This window comes from Gouania willdenowi, chromosome 6, assembly GCF_900634775.1.
Source record: "Gouania willdenowi chromosome 6, fGouWil2.1, whole genome shotgun sequence".
Lineage (NCBI taxonomy): Eukaryota > Metazoa > Chordata > Actinopteri > Blenniiformes > Gobiesocidae > Gouania > Gouania willdenowi.
The window spans coordinates 57390021-57408317 of record NC_041049.1 but is presented as its reverse complement, the minus strand read 5'-3'; the positions used below and the strand labels follow the sequence as shown (position 1 = coordinate 57408317).

Here is an 18297-nt window from a genome sequence, read left to right as displayed (position 1 = left end):
AGCTGCACAAGTGGAGAACACACACTCTATGTTCACACTGCAGGTAAACGCGACCCAAATCTGATCTTTTTGCCCATATGTGACCTGTATCTGATCTGTTAAATACAGTCTGAACAACACAATTAGTATTTTACTGAACACCGTATTGTCGAAGCCGCTGACATCCCTATCCCACCACTGTTGACTCTGACTCCACCTCCAAACAGTCCGTTGTAAAGGTGTAGCAGCATCACAGCTAACGGCTAGTGATAAACATTGCTCTATTCTATTTCTCTCTTTTTAAAGGTATGAAGCTCAGACTTCTGTTGGAAAGAAACTTTCTTTCAGCGCTACACACAGTCCTACACTGTACCGCCTCCATGTTTACTTCTGTAAACACCGTGGGGTCAAGGGTTACCATAGGATCTCTTATGCACATGCGCGTCACATCAGGGTCACATTCTGTTCATACTCCAAACTGATTTAAGACGCTTTTAATATGTAACATGAACAATCACAAAAATTGTTGAGTTAAAAAAAATCCTAATTGTTCATAAAGACGTGCAGTGTAAGTGTAGTGACAACATACTAAGGTGTGTAGCCTAAGATGTAACGGTAATTAACGGTATTTAGATAAACTGTACAGTGGAGTGATATGTTCTGTAAGAAGTCCCGGTGCGTTGTTGCTCTATACCAGCACTCTTGGAATGTTTGTCGCCCAATCAAAGCACTTGGTCTGTCGTCCAATCAAATCACGAACTCTTGTACAATGCAATGTATTATGCGATTTTCTTGGAATTTATCAATTATCGTAGAATTGTTGCAACGTGATCACATCGGTCTCGAGAACCATGCATTGTGTATATTGTACTGTAGCATCAGATTTCCTGCGACTCCTACTTTAATCTAGTGAACAAGGTGACGTGAGGTGATGGTAATTTCAGGTGCAGCAAAGAGAAAAACATGGTCTCAGTAGAATATGGAATAAGGATATGGAAGTTGTTGTGTGTGTGTGTGTGTGTGTGTGTGTGTGTAGGCTGTTGCTTCGAAACAGCAGGTCAACAGGGCAACTCTAGTCTGTGTGTTTGTGTGTGTGTGTGTGTTTGCGTTGTGTAGGCGTGTGCATTGGGTTGTAGCTCGCCGTCGGTCAGCAGGGCATGTGGCTCCGATGTGAAATTGCCAACAGTTACCATGACAACAGGAAGGGAAACAAAAGCTCAACGCTCCTGGAGTGAGGCAACGACGGAGAGGCGGCAAAATGAGGCCCCTGTTTTTATTTCTTTTTTTGTCTTTGGATATCGTCAACAGCTTTCTGTTTCACTCACAAACATGACTTTCACCTGTCTGGTCCCTCTCCCAAGCTTTGTTTTTATTTACGTCACAAACGCTACCTTCTCTTGTCTTTTTCCGTCTCAATTACTGTCGATCTTCATCTGTCTTGTGAGCTGAAGGTGTGAGAAGCAGCTGAATCCACTAGTGGGAAAAGAGAAAGGGAAGAAGGGATTGGAAGGAGGGATAAGAGTGAGAGAGCAGGGAGGTGTGAAAGAGGGAGATGAGAAAAAGGGTGAAGGAGAGGGCATGATGGGAAAGAAGAGGGTGATTAGGAGAGAAGGAAAAAACAGAAGTGATGACGTGAAAGAGCGACAGAAGAAGAGAAAAGTAAAAAAAAAAAGAAAAGGAAATCAATGAGCCATCATGAAAGAGTACGAGAGGAGCTAAAGCTGGCGTTAGGGAGGCTTGGAGGGACGGGAACGTGACACTCAGACTCGAGAGGCTATTTTTCACACCCTGAGATATTTTTTCCTCTCCAACTCAAATCCTAATGCTAATCTCAACATATTACATATGCAGTTTAAGCTTGTAACACTTTGAGCGAGAATTTACATGCTTTGAGCTTAAATCACACATTAAACACTGTTCTCTCTTGGTTCACATGTGAGCTGCAGTCGTGCAACATCATTAACATATGTTATGTAATATTATGTGTAGACAGTATATGATATATAAGATCTGTTCCTTTATCTTTCATACTCATCTTGTCCTATGCAGAAACAGGAGTGAACGTGTGATGAAGCTAATAACAAACTAAGATGAAAACAGATCAATGGGGTAAAAATGAATGCAAGCAACTTGGAAGTGTCTGATGTCCACCTCAAAAGTCAAACCCAGGGACTAAATTCCTTCATTCCTTAAATAAAGGAAAAATACATTTGTGAATTTTTTTATGTTGCTTGTGAGCAGATTTACAGCAATTAGGGATTTTTTTTCTCTCTTAAAACATATAATGTCAATGCTAATTCTAAATGTTTACCAATTACGATTGACATTTAACATTTAGATTTAGATTTAACATTTAGAATTTAGTTTTAACATTTAGATTTAAATTTAACATTTAAATTTACATTTAGATTTAGGTTTAGATATGATATTTAACATTTAGATTTAGATATAATATTAAACATTTAGATTTAGATTTATTATTTAGATTTAGATTTAAATCTAAATGTTAAATATAAATCTAATGTTTAACATTTAAAATTTACATTCAACATTTAGATTTAGCATTTAACATTTAGATTAAAAATTTAGGTTTAACATTATATTTTTTGAGAAAAAACAATTACAAATGTATCTAATATTGCTGTAAATCTGGTCAAAAATAACATTAAAAAAATTCACATATGTTTTTAAACATGGTTTGTTGCTAAATGTTGCCAAAAGTTGCTGCTTATTTTAGCATGCGCAACTTCACATGCAGCGCCCCATATTCTGGCAGATATAATCTTGCATTGACTATAAATACCTGTTACGATACTAAAGGTAGCTCACAAGTAACACTTTATCTTTGCCGTCTATCAGTTCCCCGGCCTTAATCTATGAATGTGAATAAGTAGAAGAAGCTTATAAGGGTCAATTACGAGTCAGTTCATCAGAATGTAACGTAGATTGGGTGTATTTCACTATTATGTAATAAAAATAGATTATGTGAAGTCTGTTTTCAATCTGACCTTACCTGCAGGAGTACAGAAAGAAATAGGCTGTGGTGCAATGTAACATAAAGAATGAAACTCTGACTGTTTGAGGTTTGGTCATTGGTTTCAGCAGCTGTGAATGAAGATTTCCTCATCCTCGCAGATTCATTCATCATGCTGTCAAAATGTTGAGCTCTCTTAAATCTGAAGCGATGATTCTGAAGCCTGTTACGGTGAAGAAAAAAAACAAGTTCTGATGAACTACGGCCAGGCCCGTGGAACGTCTCCGCACTGAATAGCACGTACCACACTCACGAGAATTCAGTGAAATGACTCGGTTCCACTGAGTAAAACAAATGAAATTGGTAAATCTACGTTGAATTGCCTTGGAAATGATATATCACACGACTATTCGGATAAATTTAGAAATTACAGAAAAAGGGGGTGGGCCCCTTGGCCCCATTTTTAAAATGGTCTCCGAGAGGCTCTTGACATCCGCTCATAAAATATCCATGTCAAATTACAGCCCGATTCAATGTGCATTAGCAGAGTAAAAAAAATGGAAAAATGAAAAATGGGGCCCCCTGGCGCTCCCGTGGCACATACGCAGTATTGGGCCACATTCATATATTGGTATGTGTCAATGATTTGGTACCACTAACTGTTGCAATATTTGACTCACAAATAAATGACAAAACAACTTTAATAGAAAATGGATATTGCCTAAAAAAGAAGGCCCCTAATTGAATTGTGTGAGGCATAATCGTAATCTACGTTGAATTACCTTTTTTAACGATACATCACACGACTATGTGCCCATAAATTTGGAAATGACCGGAAATGGGGGTGGGCCCCCGGGTCGCATTTAAAAAAAAAAAAGGGCTCCCAGCGTCTCATCATATTCATTCATAGAGTAGCGATTTTAACTTCACAGAGTTCTGAGCTAAATGTTGTAGTCGGACAAAGGGGGTACGAGGAAACATTTTTTAAAACTTTATTTTCTGCCCTATTTGGTTTGATCAACTAAGTGTTTTGTGGTTGTGTTTAAAAAATTTTAATCCGTTTTTATTCCCATCACAATATTTATGCAAACTTTGTCTGATGTTGTCCATTTTACAAGATGTTATGCATTGAAAATCCGTATACGTCACTGACCCAAATACACACAGCATCCCAAAAGTTGATCCACGTCACCTCAGAAGAGACGCACACGCACGACTACACAATATTTCTCACCTCTAGGGAGAAATCCTGGTCTCACTCTATCTTTCGTAGCACTTTCCGTCCCATTTTTAGTCTGACGTTCTGCAATGTTAAAGTGTTACTTGTTTCCAATCACCTACTTCATAGCAATCTTTTTTCTGTGCTCTTGGAAACGGAGGTTACCATGCCAACCCAACAAAGACGCTTGGATGAGTTTAAACTCCGACCTTCCAGCAAGGGTTTGATGTTGCAAAGCTTTTGTTAAGATTTGCGTAATGAAAATGTGTTGGGTTTTTTTTTTTTTTTCAACAAGAGTGTTCACGTCATGGTGATAAGTTGCATGACTTCCTCATGTCTGGTGCATCTCAGCCTATTGCTATTTCTGGCTAATCCATCCCTGGCTGGTGGTATGACTACCTGCTGGCCTCCAAACAATATCATCAGCAGGTAGCTAGTGAACAGATTGGGAAATCTAGCCAAGGAAACAGACGTTTGTCACAGGGGAAACTGACAAAAAATAGAAGGGTAGCTTTAATGCTTGAAGTAATATTAAAACAAGAATGAAATGTACTTATTTTGCTGCTTTGCTTGATTGTATTATGTATATGTGATGTACATTTATTCATAATGTATAGCTAATTTAGCCTGTTGAGAATAAATACACTCAAAGATAGGGAGAAGGAGAACATGCAAATACACACATTAAGAGTGTCCTGGTCCGATAGGAATATTGGTCCAATATTAGCAAAAATAAAAACAGCGAATTATATCAGCCTGCATTTAAAATCTCCAATAAAAGCGCTCTGATACATGCGTGAACATTTGGTATTTTTTTCCTCCTGCCCTCAATTGTTCCCACCATATACAGTACTGACAGAAAAAAAAATTAAATAACTGAAGTTGTTTTTATTGGATTTATTGAGGTCAATTTTCAGGGTCTTCTGATTTATTTATTTTATTCATTCTTTTCAATTGTAAAATCTTTTTATATTTAAGATAAACTGCTAATTTTTTTTTTGCACTTTAGAAACATAATCATTTGTTTTTATTGGATTTATTGAGGTTATTTATCATTTATCAGTTTTTTTTCATACTTAACTGTTGCTGACTATTGTTCTCTGTTTGGATAATATCAGTTGATTAAGTCTTTTCTAGCATTCCACACTACAAAATAAGTAACGTCGTATCAGATCAATTTCATTGTCAGCCAATGCGCAAGGCAGCAATATCGTTATTTTATCGGAAGTGAAAAAATGATATTCGGTAACTGCTAACACAAATGTCCAATGTCTACTCTGTCTACAATGTGCTGCTCTAATATTGAAAAATATATCTTAAAAACAAGTAGTTTTTCTTGGTTAATTTTGGTGTTGTTGACAGTGTCCTTCACGACTACAGGTCTTTTAAAAAACAGGTCTCATTGATTGAACAAGAGAGGTTTACTTGAGAGGGTTCCTTTTCATTCTCCCAAAATGTTCAAAACCCCATTGAGCAAAAATCTTTACAAATCATCATTGTTTTCTAATTTTAGATTCTCAAGACTATGCTCTAATCTACAAAACACACACTGACCTGAAATAGTAATAGCCTTTGTGTTGTTCAAAGCTGCACATTTTCTAACATAATCTCTCTATCCTTGCGCATTAGTTTATGGAACAAGTGACATAAAATGACAAAAAATAGCCAAAACAGTCCCAAGACACAGAGCAGGCTTTTGTCCTGGTGTATTTCTAAAATTACATTCAGTTAATCATACGTTTACCATCTATCCGGATCTTCCAGGGTTTGTTTTGGTGAATATTTTGACTTTGTTTATTTGATACTCAACAGATAAAAATGGAGTTCGAGTGCCGCAAGGGTGTGATTCATTCTGAAAGCCTAGTGAGCCAGGTTGAAATTCACAGCGACACAAATATGAGCCCACAGGCCTCTCCCGATAACCCACAAATGTGACATTTCAAGCTACTATCTTCATATCTCTCTCGCTCTCCTAAGAAAAAAAAAACCTACTTTGCACAAAAACTGCTGTTGACTAATGTGTGAAGATAAGGAATAGAATATGTGGAAATATCCCCTTTTATCTATTTACCAACCGCTTCCTGCTTGGTTTGAATGGGATGAGTTCTGGTTTATTTTTACATTCATTTTGGTTGTGTTATTATCCCCCGCCACAAAGTGTGGAAGCTTTTCTCAGAAACTGTTTAAGATAGGATAACCAACTTGTCATGTGTGGCTTCAGGGTATCAATACCTTGATGGAGTTCGAAAGTGAGAAGCGCGCAATTATTTCTTCCGGAGTTATTGCCCTTGTTTTGTTTTTTGGACTCTGTTCGAGGTATCTTCAAAGGGGACAGCTTTTCTTAGAAACCGTTTAAGATAGGATAACCAAATTCGGTGTGTGGCTTCAGGGTATCAATACCTTGATGGAGTTTGAAAATGAGAAATGCACAAATATTTTTTCCGGAGTTATTGCCCTTGTTCCGTTTTTTGGACTCTGTTCGAGGTATCTTTAAGGGGGACGGCTTTTCTTAGAAAACGTTTCAGATAGTTAGTCGTTTTATATTCTGATGTGATAAAATTGCCTTATGTGTACATCTAAGTTCTTAGATTTAGGAGCTGTGAGTTATAATGACAACCAATCTGGCGGGGATGTTGATGACTGTGTCTTCTTGTTGTAAATTGCATAGTTTTGCCGTTACTGTGTTTTTCTCTTGGTAATGTTGAAATTGTAATTGAATTTGAAAGACTGTATTACTGTATTAGCTTCTCTCTTTAGTCATCATGGATAAAACTGTGCAATGTCCACCAAAGAAGTGCTATTTAAAATATATATTGAATCCTATAAATCTCTGCTAAAGTTTGTGCATCTACAATTTTGTAGTAATATTTATGTCCAAGCCAAATCTTTTGTACGCTATTAACATAATTATTATGCACAGGCTTAATTCCTAGAAAATGGAAAAATAAACTTTTCCAAAATGCAAAGATAAGTCTGTTTGGAGCCAGTGTAATAGTTACACAGCCACCATGAAGCGATAAGAGAGCATTTACAGTTAAATGCCTTGCTCATGGGCCCACAGTGATGGTGAACCAGGTGTTAACTATAGTTTCTCTGCGATTCTCTGGATTCAAACCTGTTTGTTCTGATTATTCTTGATTTCCCCTGAGACTGAGACCCATGATCACAAAACACGATTAACACAATTATACAAATCAGATTTATTCATTTCAGCGTGATTAATTAGTAGAAGAAGTCCCACAGATGTCGTTTCCCATCTTCATTACATCATTAGAAATGATCTCACTGAGGGGTAGCCATTCACACTTCAGTAAACTCAGTGATGATTGGCTCAAACGTGTACCGCTTCTGTCTGACCCCACCCCCTAACAGTACATTAATACAGTGTCAGTCGTGGATGAGTCAGACAGAGAAGTTACACAGAGATTGAATAACATTAGTCATCCAACCTTTGGAGGTGAGTTGGAGCAAAGAACATGACACTCGTGCTCTTACAAACCTACACACAGATCTGTCTGTGTGCTAATATTTTGATCAATGATGTGAACATTTTGAACATGATTTTTACTCAAATGTTGGAAACGTATGGTTTTTAACACCGAACTGCAAAACTGTACATCAGCATTGATGAAGCTGGGTACATTTTTGGGGTTTGTTGACATAAATTTCATTAACACTAGTCTTATAAATCTGATTTGATTAGGGATGTAACGATTAATCGTAAGGCAGTTAAAAATCGATTCATAGGTATCACGGTTGATATCGATTTTCTGAAAATTGAATCGCAGTACTTTTTTAACCAGCAGAGGGCGCTATCCACAAGTGTGGGCGGCGGGCGGAGTCTGCTAATAGTTTCTTTCTAGCTGCCTTCTACTTATAAATATGTTAATAAATGATTCCTTACCCCTTAAGCACCGAAAGAATATCTGTAATATTACTTGAATATCTGTAAAAGTCACGTTTTTCTATTAGCTCTGTCTGCTAGCATAGCTTCTCTTCTTCACTGCAAGATATCTGCATGCCAACCGACCACTGTGTTACCAGCGCCCTCTGCTGGTCCAAACAAATATGACGTAAATCAGTGCAATCACGGTCTTTTTTTTTTAAAGTCCAATTGTTAAGGCACAAAATACATTTTCAGTTGCACTTTTAAAAGAAAAATAACTATTATGCAGTTTTGCATTGTTTATTTTAGAACCAGAATTTAAATTAATAGGCTTCATTTTCATTTGTATTATTCCTTTATTTATTTCATTCAATATTTATTTTTAGTTAAATTGCATTGTTTTGAATTGTTTATCAAGGAATTCTTTTGACAATGAAAAATAAAAGGAAAATAGTACCGTATTTTCTAGTTTTTTTCCCAAAAAAAAAAATTTGTCTGCAGTCTCATTTTGTAAAATAAATCGTGAGAGAATCGTATCGTGAACCCAGTATCGTGAATCGAATCGTATCGGGAGTTAAGTGAATTGTTACATCCCTAGATTTGATATAAGATTGGTGTATAAAAATCTGTTTACCTTTTGTTCTTCGGTTATTCCGTTTTTAAAACCAGATCAAAATAAGAAATAAACAGTGTGGTTATTTTGGTTTACTGACAGAAAATTTTAAAACCAGACAAGCAGTGTTTTTCTGTTTTAAAATTAAATTTTGTTCTGTTTGTGTGATATTTGGATATTTAAGGCAAACTAGGACATGAGCTTCATGTTTTAATCTCACCACACAGAGGGGACCCACAGATGGGGCTGAACTTTTATTCTCTGACAAAAAAAAGGAGCAACGCATAAATCACATTACTAACAAACTGTGGAATAAAAACCTTATTAATATATAAATAAAACGTAAAAAAAAAAATGGATGTATGGAAAAATACACATGATATGTGATTAAAGGAACCAGAGATGGTGTAATGATCTACTGGTGCTCCTCGTTTCTTGTGATCAACTTCCATGTGTGTTGACGGCTGCTGTCTGTGGCTAGCAAAGTCAATATTTTTACTGCCCTCAAAATAGCTGTGTAATTATTTTTGCAACAGTATCAAATTGTAGAAGTTCTAACATCTATTGTTCCTCACACCAGCCTCACAGTTGATAGTCAGTCACCTGTTTATTTGGATACTATTTGGACCGTAACACCAGAGGTGTTTTTTTCTGGTATCTGTACTTTAATTGAGTATTTACTTTTTTTGGCGACTTTTTAGTTTTATTTCTTACTTACTTAATAAACAAATTTCTGTACTTTCTACTCCTTACATTTTAAAACTGAGCTCGTTTCTTTTAGGACCATCGAAGATGACGCCATGACGTAAAAAAAAATCTAATTTTGGTAGTTTGAGCTTTTTTTTTTTGTTAGGCAGGTCCCTCTTAAAAATGTTAAATCAAAGCTGCTCTGGCTTTTATTGAGCATTTGCACTTATTTTTTTTCTTGATGTATTTTATTTACAAATATGTACCAGTATTCTACTAGTTCTTAAAAAAAAAAAAGAAAGAAAGAAAGAAAGATATGTTATTTGCTGGTTTAAAACCCCTGTTTTATTATTGAAGGGACATTTGTTTTACTTTCTTAATTAAGTACATTTAGTAGCATGTAGCTTTGGACTTTCACTCAAGTAAGGGAGCAACTTCAATACTTTTACTTTTACCAAAGAATCTATACTTTTACTTAAGTACTGAAGGCTAGTACTTTTGCCACCCCTGCGAAACACCATAAAACAAAACTTTACAAGCTGAAACATCCACAGACTGCATGAAAACATGAGCAGGACCAGAAAACTGCTGAAATAAATCCTACACAGTCCTATTGTGTGAGGAGACCTGGTCCAAGAGCTGTGGAGGGAAGAAAGGGTGCAGTGGACTGTTCTCACTCTAATTTCCCCGTAATGATACAAATTTCTGGTTTTTGATTTTTTTGTATCTGTATTTTGGTTTTGGTTTTAAGACAATAAAACAAAATAACTACACCGTTTATTTGTTAGTTTGATTTTGTTTTAAAACAAAATAACCAAAGAACAAAGGGTGCACGGATTGTCCCAGTTTATTTTTCGGTCATTATTTTGTTGATTATATAATAGCAAAGCACATTTATTTCTTCTTTTTCTCTGTCTCACTTATAGCTGGGACGCACTGAAACAGCCGTGAACAACTTGAACCCGGTGTTTGGAAAGAAGTTTCAGGTGGACTACCACTTTGAGGAGATCCAAAAACTTCGCTTTGCCTTGTTTGATGAGGACAAATGTGCCACGCAGCTCTACGAGCACGACTTCCTGGGAGAGTTTGTCTGCAACCTCGGAGTGGTACTGGATAATTTAGCAATGTTATCAATTCAATGTTGTGCATATTTATAGTTTTATGAGGTGAAAAACTATTGGGGGGATCTTGGGGGCATCTGGGGGGTTGCTCGGCCGCAGGGGGGGTTGCCTGGGGCTCCCTGGCCTCCGCTCTTTCTGCTGGCCTGGCTGCATCTGCGGGCCCAGGGCAATTCCTGGGCTTGCAGTAGAGGTTTTTTTTTTTTTTTTGCACATATGCTATTCTTCTATTCTTCCCCACCTTTTCTATTTCCTGTCTTGAGTCTCTCCTTCCTGCTCCCTTTCCCCTCCCCTTCCCCCTCCCCCTCCACTTAGGTGTAACACTGCTCTCCCTTTTTGTATCCTCCCTATTATAAAAGATTTCTTACCCTTCCTTAGGGAGGGCTGGTGATTGTCACAATCAAGCAATAAAATAAATCAATGTATTTTATTGCAATAACAAAATATGCATTGCTGTCTCATAATGATTGCACTTCCTGTGGTGTAAAAAAAAAAAAAAAATGAGGTGAAAAACTACATACAGAATGGATACAGTGGACTGAACAACACATTTAGTCATAGCAAATTGAAATCAAACCAATTATTCTGTCATTTCTAAAATAAGCTTAGAATTTCATTAGTAGTTAATCAATAAAAAATACATAAATGTACGGGTTAACATCATAAATATCTCTATTGTTGGTATATAGACTTTAGACAATACTACTTTTGTTTATTATTTAAACACCTTATTTTTGTACAGAATAAGAAATATACCATAATCAGTCTAAACACATTCATCTGGATATTTAAAAAAAAAAATAATAAAAAAAAAATATATATATATATATATATATATTTATTTATTTTTTTTTTTTATTATTATTATCCTAGCTGTTTAAAAAACAACTTTTGAACTTTTATGGTAAAATCGAAGTGTTGTTTTTGTATGTATGGCCTGGACATGTTTAAAAGTGCTTGATGAGACTCATATAAAGCCAGAGTTTGTGTAAATATCATATGTATTGAAGCTATAGGTCTTTATTTAATGATGCACTTGTTGACTCTCTTTTTGTCTCTGCATTCGTCCACTAGATTGTGTCCAATAAGAAGCTGCACAGACCGTTGATTTTAGCCAATGGGAAGCCAGCAGGGAAAGGATCGATTACAGTAAGTATTAATCTTTACCAATGAAATCTAATGATTATAATAGTTGATCAAACATAACAGTATGACCTTCAAAAATGTGATTGTATCTGATCTGAGGGCCATGTTATCAACATTTGTTTCAGCATTAGAATAATGATTGACCTGAGCATTAATAAAGGGAAGGGTTTTTGGTCATTATGTGTTTTTGTTATTTTTTCTGTTCTTGTAATTTTGTCATTTTTGACATTTATTCTGTCGATTTGTGCATTTTTAGGGTGACTTTCAGTTTTTTTGTTGTTTCTGTATTTTTCTGTCATTTTGTGTAATTTTGTAGACAGTTTGTGTGTCTATTGCCTGTAGATTTTTAGGTTGTTTAATGTTTTCTGATCATGTAAAGCACATAGAGTTGCCTTGTGTATGAAATGCGCTATACAAATAAGTTTTCCTTGTCTTGCCTTTGGAGATATTCTGTAATGTGTTGTTTTTTGTGTTTTCATTGTAATTTTGTTTGTTTAAGTGGTTGTTGTGTCTGTGTACTTTGTGTAATTTAGTGTCAATTTGTGTGTTTTTTGGGCGTTATTTTGTTTTTTATATTGGGCTTTATATTTTTTCCAACTTCTTGAAATACAATTTTTGTTGATTTGTTTTGGGGGTCACACAAAATTAGACTGACCGGCCACATGTTGCCCCCGCGCCTCCAGTTGCCTATGTCGGCTGTAGAAAGATCTCTAATTGGCTGAAATCCAGCATCACACTCCTGGATTTCTAAAGTCTAAATATAAAGCCAATTATTGATTACAATATGCTCATTGATGATCATGGATTTTTGACCAAGTGACGCCAAAAAAAAAACGTGCATACTGCAGCTTTAAAAATCCATTTTGCACACTGCCATGTGTTCCCCTCGTCCCCTGCACATGTAATGGACATGATGTCCAATAAAGAAAAATGTGATCAATCAGAGCAGATTACCTGTATATTCTGCCAAGTGGATGTTTATCTATCCATTTTTCATTCATCTAATGCATCAGTTTCGTGCACATCATATGATTTCACTGTCCATTATTACCCACTCACTTAAAGGTATCTTAATGTGTTGATCTGTTTGCAATCGTTGACTAATGGTTTTTACAAATCCCAGTTACTGACATAGAAATCATAGAGGATGTATCTGCTGCCATGGTTATGGAAGAGTTATTGTTGTGCTGTCATATTGTTACAGATAACAGCTCAGGAGCTGTCTGACAACAGAATCATCACTTTGACTCTGAGTGGGCGTAAACTGGACAAGAAGGTATGCAATCCACCGTTTTCACTATTCACAGATACACATTGTTAGCAATCTTCACGCCAGCTTTATTAATTTGATTTCAGTGTTGAATAGAAAAAGGGACTTGATCCTATCTGTCTTGGCTGATTTTGTTGCTTTTCCAGCTCTTTTAAGGGCAATGAGCAACATTTCACAGCCCTCCCTTGGAGACGCACACTCATTTGAATAGACCAGCAGTCTCTAAGCAACATTTACTGCAGATGCGTACACTGTGCCAACGCTCTCTCCACTTTGTTAGTACTCTTTTTTTTTCCCATTCGTTTATTCATGTATTCATCTCAAACAAGAACAAGCATGAAAACTGGCGATATATGTAAAAGAAAAAGGACCAAGGATACAACGCTTATGTTCAACCCCACCTTACGTCTTCGTACCTAAATAAAACATACTCAGATGGCTATTTACATGGATTTGGTCATCACATAACAAACATCAGGAAATATTAAACCACAAATGGCACTAAAAAAACGAAATAACATTACTTTCATCAAAGGTCAGATTATAAAGATTTGAGCTCTACAAATTCAAACAACACAAATACAGCTTCTTTCGTCTATATAAGGTCCTTATTATATGTTTACTGGCCCAGAGACATCTTAAAACGGATATTCCTGGAATTAAATCAGTCAATCAATTAAAACACTATTTGTATAGAACTCTTATAGCAGTGCTTTACAGTAAAACAAGTCCAATCATTTCCCCGCCACACACATCCCCAGAATCAACCCTAACTCCATCATCCTTCTCACATGAGTTTAGACCCAAAGTGGGTGGTGATAACAACACAAACTAGGGCTGGATGATTTTGGAAAATAATCTAATTGCGATTTTTTTTTTTTACTCAATATTGCGATTGCGATTCAATATGTGATTATTTTTTTCAAGGGGGGCCTCTTGTCATGTATTTTTCAATGAACACAAGCAACAAATCAATCTGTTTCATAATAAACAATTTCAGATTTATTTAAACTTTAAATAAATAGAAAATATACATTTGAAAGCACAGATTACAACAATAAAGCAAACATATCTGTGGCTTTACCTCTTCCACATATCTAACGTCACGTTTCATGAAACATTTAAACATGTGCACTGCACTTTTTAAACACTCTCTGAACTTGACAGGACAGGAGAAGACGGGACAAGAAAAAATTAAAAATTGCAGCCTTTGCGATTAGAAAATTGCGTTTTATGATATCGCGGTAATATCGCAAATGCAATTCATCGTTCAGTCCTAGCCATTTACGAATCACCTCTATCACTGTGAGGTATTTTATAGGATTGAGTTTTTCAAAATAATTATGATAATGATAACCTTTTTAACAAATTTTGTGTTTTTTTGCAAGAAACATTTGAGCAACAATCCATCATGTGGTAGTACAGATAACCAAGTCACGGCCAGAGGTGAAAGTAACTGATTACAAGAGGTGATTTTTATGGGTACTTGTACTTTTTTGAGTGTATTTCTAAATCAGTGTTTTTACTTGTACTTAAGTATGTTTTAAAAGAAGTAAAGTTTTTTGTTACATTTCTACACTCAATGGTTACTGAGTAAGTCATTATTTTTGGTTTTAAAATGATCAACGGACATTGTGAAACTACAAAAAATGAAATGACCAGACAACAATCAAATGCATCACATCATAGCAGACCAATCAGATTAAATAATATGCACCGCGCTTAAACAGCATTGAATGAAGGTTGTTTTCTCAGTTTTTGAGTTCATAAATGTAGCTATACTTAGAGCCTGGGATTTTTTTTAAATCTTGAATTGAATTAATTGGTGTTGATTTGTTTTAAAAAGAATTGTCCATATTGACAAACCTATTATTTCATACAGATGCCTTTGTGCAAAATAAATGAAGTTCCAATTGTGCAAGATTTGGTCTTTTCTTTTTAAGTTTATACATGAGATGTTTACTGTACGCAAGGGAACCGTGACAAGATTTATTACCAAAAATATACGTGGAGGGTGAAAATAACTAGTAACTAGTACTTTGAGTACTATTTAATTGAGTTGTATTTTGAATATTATATAAATATGACTTACTTGTTCTTGTACTTAAGTACAATTTCAATCAAGTAACAGTATATCTACTTGAGTAGGATTTATCAGTACTCTTTATGCCTCTGGTCATGGCTGTTAAGATAAGATTATTTTAATACTGAATGTATTTGTTGCCGACTTGATGACATTGCATTACAAACACTAATCATTTCAGAAACTCTGAGTCCTGTTGAACAAGTCACACAAATATGTTGTTTTCCGTTTTTCAATATTTTGTGCAGGACTTTTTTGGCAAATCCGATCCCTACCTGGAGTTTCACAAACAGGGAGAGGATAGTAAATGGATGCTGGTGCACAGGACGGAGGTGAGTCAACGGTGGGATTAGGAACACACGCTGATCCCACTGTCATTGCCCAGTGTGACCTGTCATTGGCAGAAACAACTGGTGAAACACACAAAGGTGTCATTACCCAGCTCTGCTGCTGTGTAACATAATGATAGCATGCCTATTTCTGTGCCATCAGGTCATTAAGAACACTTTGGACCCATCATGGAAACCTTTTACCGTGCCTCTTATTTCTCTTTGTAATGGAGACATCGACAGAAACATTAAGGTCAGTATGAAACTATGGTCTGGTTTGCATGTTTATTATTAGATGTTCACTGAGATGTTCCAGTACAGGTAGATGGATCTGTTGGGTGGTTTTGTTCTCTGAAAAAAACTGAAACATTTCCATTGTTTGAGCAAACACACAAAAACCACAATGAGCACTTACAGAAGGAAACAGTCACGAGCACACACATGATTAGAAAAGTGACGTCTGATGGTTAATAATACACAGGTCCTGTGCTATGACTACGACAACGATGGTGGACACGACTTCATCGGAGAGTTTCAAACCACAGTTGCCAAAATGAGTGAAGCCCAGAATTCAGTGGAGGTAAATCACTTGAATGTGTGGGTGTTTTTGTAAAAGTTGATCACTTTACCAACCCAACCATCATTAGTTAGGATGTTCTTTGGATGGCATTAACTGTTTGTATATAATGTATGTAAATAAGGTCACCCTTTGATCATATGATACCTTTTTTCCACAATTTGCAATTAAAAATGTCTGCATTCATGTGATATAAACAAAGGAAAAATGCAAGCCCCTAAAAAGTTTCATTAAATTGGTGAATTTGAGATATTCACAACTGAATTATTTGGTAATTTACACAATAATTCATGTTTTCTCTGTCATTTTTACTTTCTCCTGCAGGCCAAAATGGATGCTCTAAAGGGCCGGATTTGGCCCCCAGGCCTTGAGAATGACCATTAGGCTAACATGCTAACTAGGGCTCGCATGATATGCTTTTATCCCGATTAGATTTTAGTCTTGGGTGCAAATTTCATTAATATTGCGATTCTGATTCACTAAGTATTTCGATTTGATACTAACAATTATCACTATTTTAACGTCTTTATTGTCCTTATCCAAAAACAAAAGTTGAATCATACACTAAATTTAATATTTGAGTCATAGTTCCAATAATAACTTTTCACATTTTTACTCCACTACACTACTAAGTGTTAGCCTAACTAATTTGCAGACATGGTTAAAAAAAAAAACTGGGCCGAAATATTGATTTTCTATGTTGTCACCAAAAAGATATTGTGTTATACTGATATACCTTTAATGCTAACATTAGGATTCCAGCTAAAGTACAAATATGTTTATTACACTGAGGGGCGGATTCACTGAGATCTGAAATCAAGGGTGGTAAATCAGTTGCTTCCCTAAATCCTTTAGTGATGCAGTTTCCTCACCTGCTGCGCGGAATTTACTAAGATTGCGGCGATGGTTAGTGCACGTGCGGAACTGGTGCAGACCGCTCTTATTTAAATTAGCGTTTTGTACGTGTTGTGTTGAACATGGAGGGTGAACATGAGTACGCGGAAGTGAAAATAAAAATGTATAGCAGCAGAATTGGAGGTGTTAGTAGAGGAAACAAATAAATAAATGGATGAATTACGGCAGTTAGATAGATGGATGGATAGATAGATAGATTGATAGATAGATAGATAGATATTCTTTATTCATCCTGCAGTGGAGAAATGTATGTGGATGTGACGGATGGGTGCATGCGCGTGGCTTATCGCCTGCGTGTGTGTGAGACAGTGATCCGCTGAGGAGAGATGGATGCACGTCCAGTTTTTTTATTTTTCTCTCTCTCTCTCTCTCTCTCTCTCTCTCACACACACACACAACTGGAGCCTTTTTTTCATATCTGTGGTGTTTTATGTCCACATTTCCTGCAGCGATGATCTCTGCGTGTGTGTTTGCAACTGCTTTTCAGTTGTACTATTTTCTGATACTAAAACTATCACCGCAAACAGTTCCGGATTTCATGAATTGTATTGCTGTCCCTGCGTAAATGTATTTGCATTTCTTCATCCCATGTTTTTGCTCCCCCTGGGAGATCCGCCTACTATGCATATTCATTAGGGGGAAACGCGCTAAATGGATTGAGGTCACATTGGGAAGCGCAGCGGCGGCGCACTTCTGATTCCCTGTACTTTGTACTCCTTATTAGTGCGTGGAGTGAGGTTTACACACGTTTTAATACCACTAAACCTTTAGTGAATCCACCTCTGAGGCTATTTAATCATCTTTATTCACTCTCCTTAGATCTTAATTATAATAATTGATATTTCCAGCTGTAACACGTATATCTCATAATGTTTTCCCAATTTTCATTGTGCATGTGTGTATGTGTGTATTGACAATGCATGTCAAAGGTCAGCATAAAAACTCAATAAGTCAAGTTAGTTTTGAGGCAAAAGCAAATGTTATTAGTTGTGAGGAAAACCATATGCTGTCAGCGTCATCTGAACATCCTTTTTTTTTTTTCTTGAAATAGCGACGATTTGTGCACATTATCCCATTATCAAAACTCAATACTATTCGATTGATCATTTCATCTTTGTAAGTTTTTCTAAAAATGTAAGAATCTGAACACAGTTCAAATGTACGCTACTGTGTGTGTGTGTGTGCGTGCGTGCGTGGTACAGCCTCATGACTTTTCCCACTGAGAAATCTTTTTAATGTGATAATGATGTGAGGAAGGGGAGGGGGCTGAAAAACAGGCAAATAAAGACAGAGAGATGGTACAGTCGGCAGGAATAGGGAAGGATGAGGAAATGAGAGGTGCTTTTGAGATGTAAAGCAGCCTTTAGCTGAGCTGTGGTAATGCGACACAGCGTTTTGAGATACCTGTCATGTGACTCAGCCACTGACTTAAAGCTGTCCTGTGCAGTCTTTACATGTGCATGCCTCACATGTCTTTTTGATCCAACACGTTACCTCCTAA

At 36.3% G+C, this 18297-nt stretch overlaps 1 protein-coding gene across 2 annotated transcripts in view; it reads left to right on the top strand.

Annotated features, from left to right (window-relative positions):
- Positions 1–18297, top strand: part of cpne2 (copine II) — a 71340-nt gene that overhangs the window by 13738 nt on the left and 39305 nt on the right. For both annotated transcript variants that reach the window (XM_028449575.1, XM_028449574.1), the window contains exons 3-8: positions 10285–10464; positions 11551–11625; positions 12827–12898; positions 15224–15307; positions 15468–15557; positions 15786–15884. In XM_028449575.1, coding sequence (XP_028305376.1) covers positions 10285–10464; positions 11551–11625; positions 12827–12898; positions 15224–15307; positions 15468–15557; positions 15786–15884 — 600 coding nt within the window. The remainder of the gene's footprint in view (positions 1–10284; positions 10465–11550; positions 11626–12826; positions 12899–15223; positions 15308–15467; positions 15558–15785; positions 15885–18297) is intronic.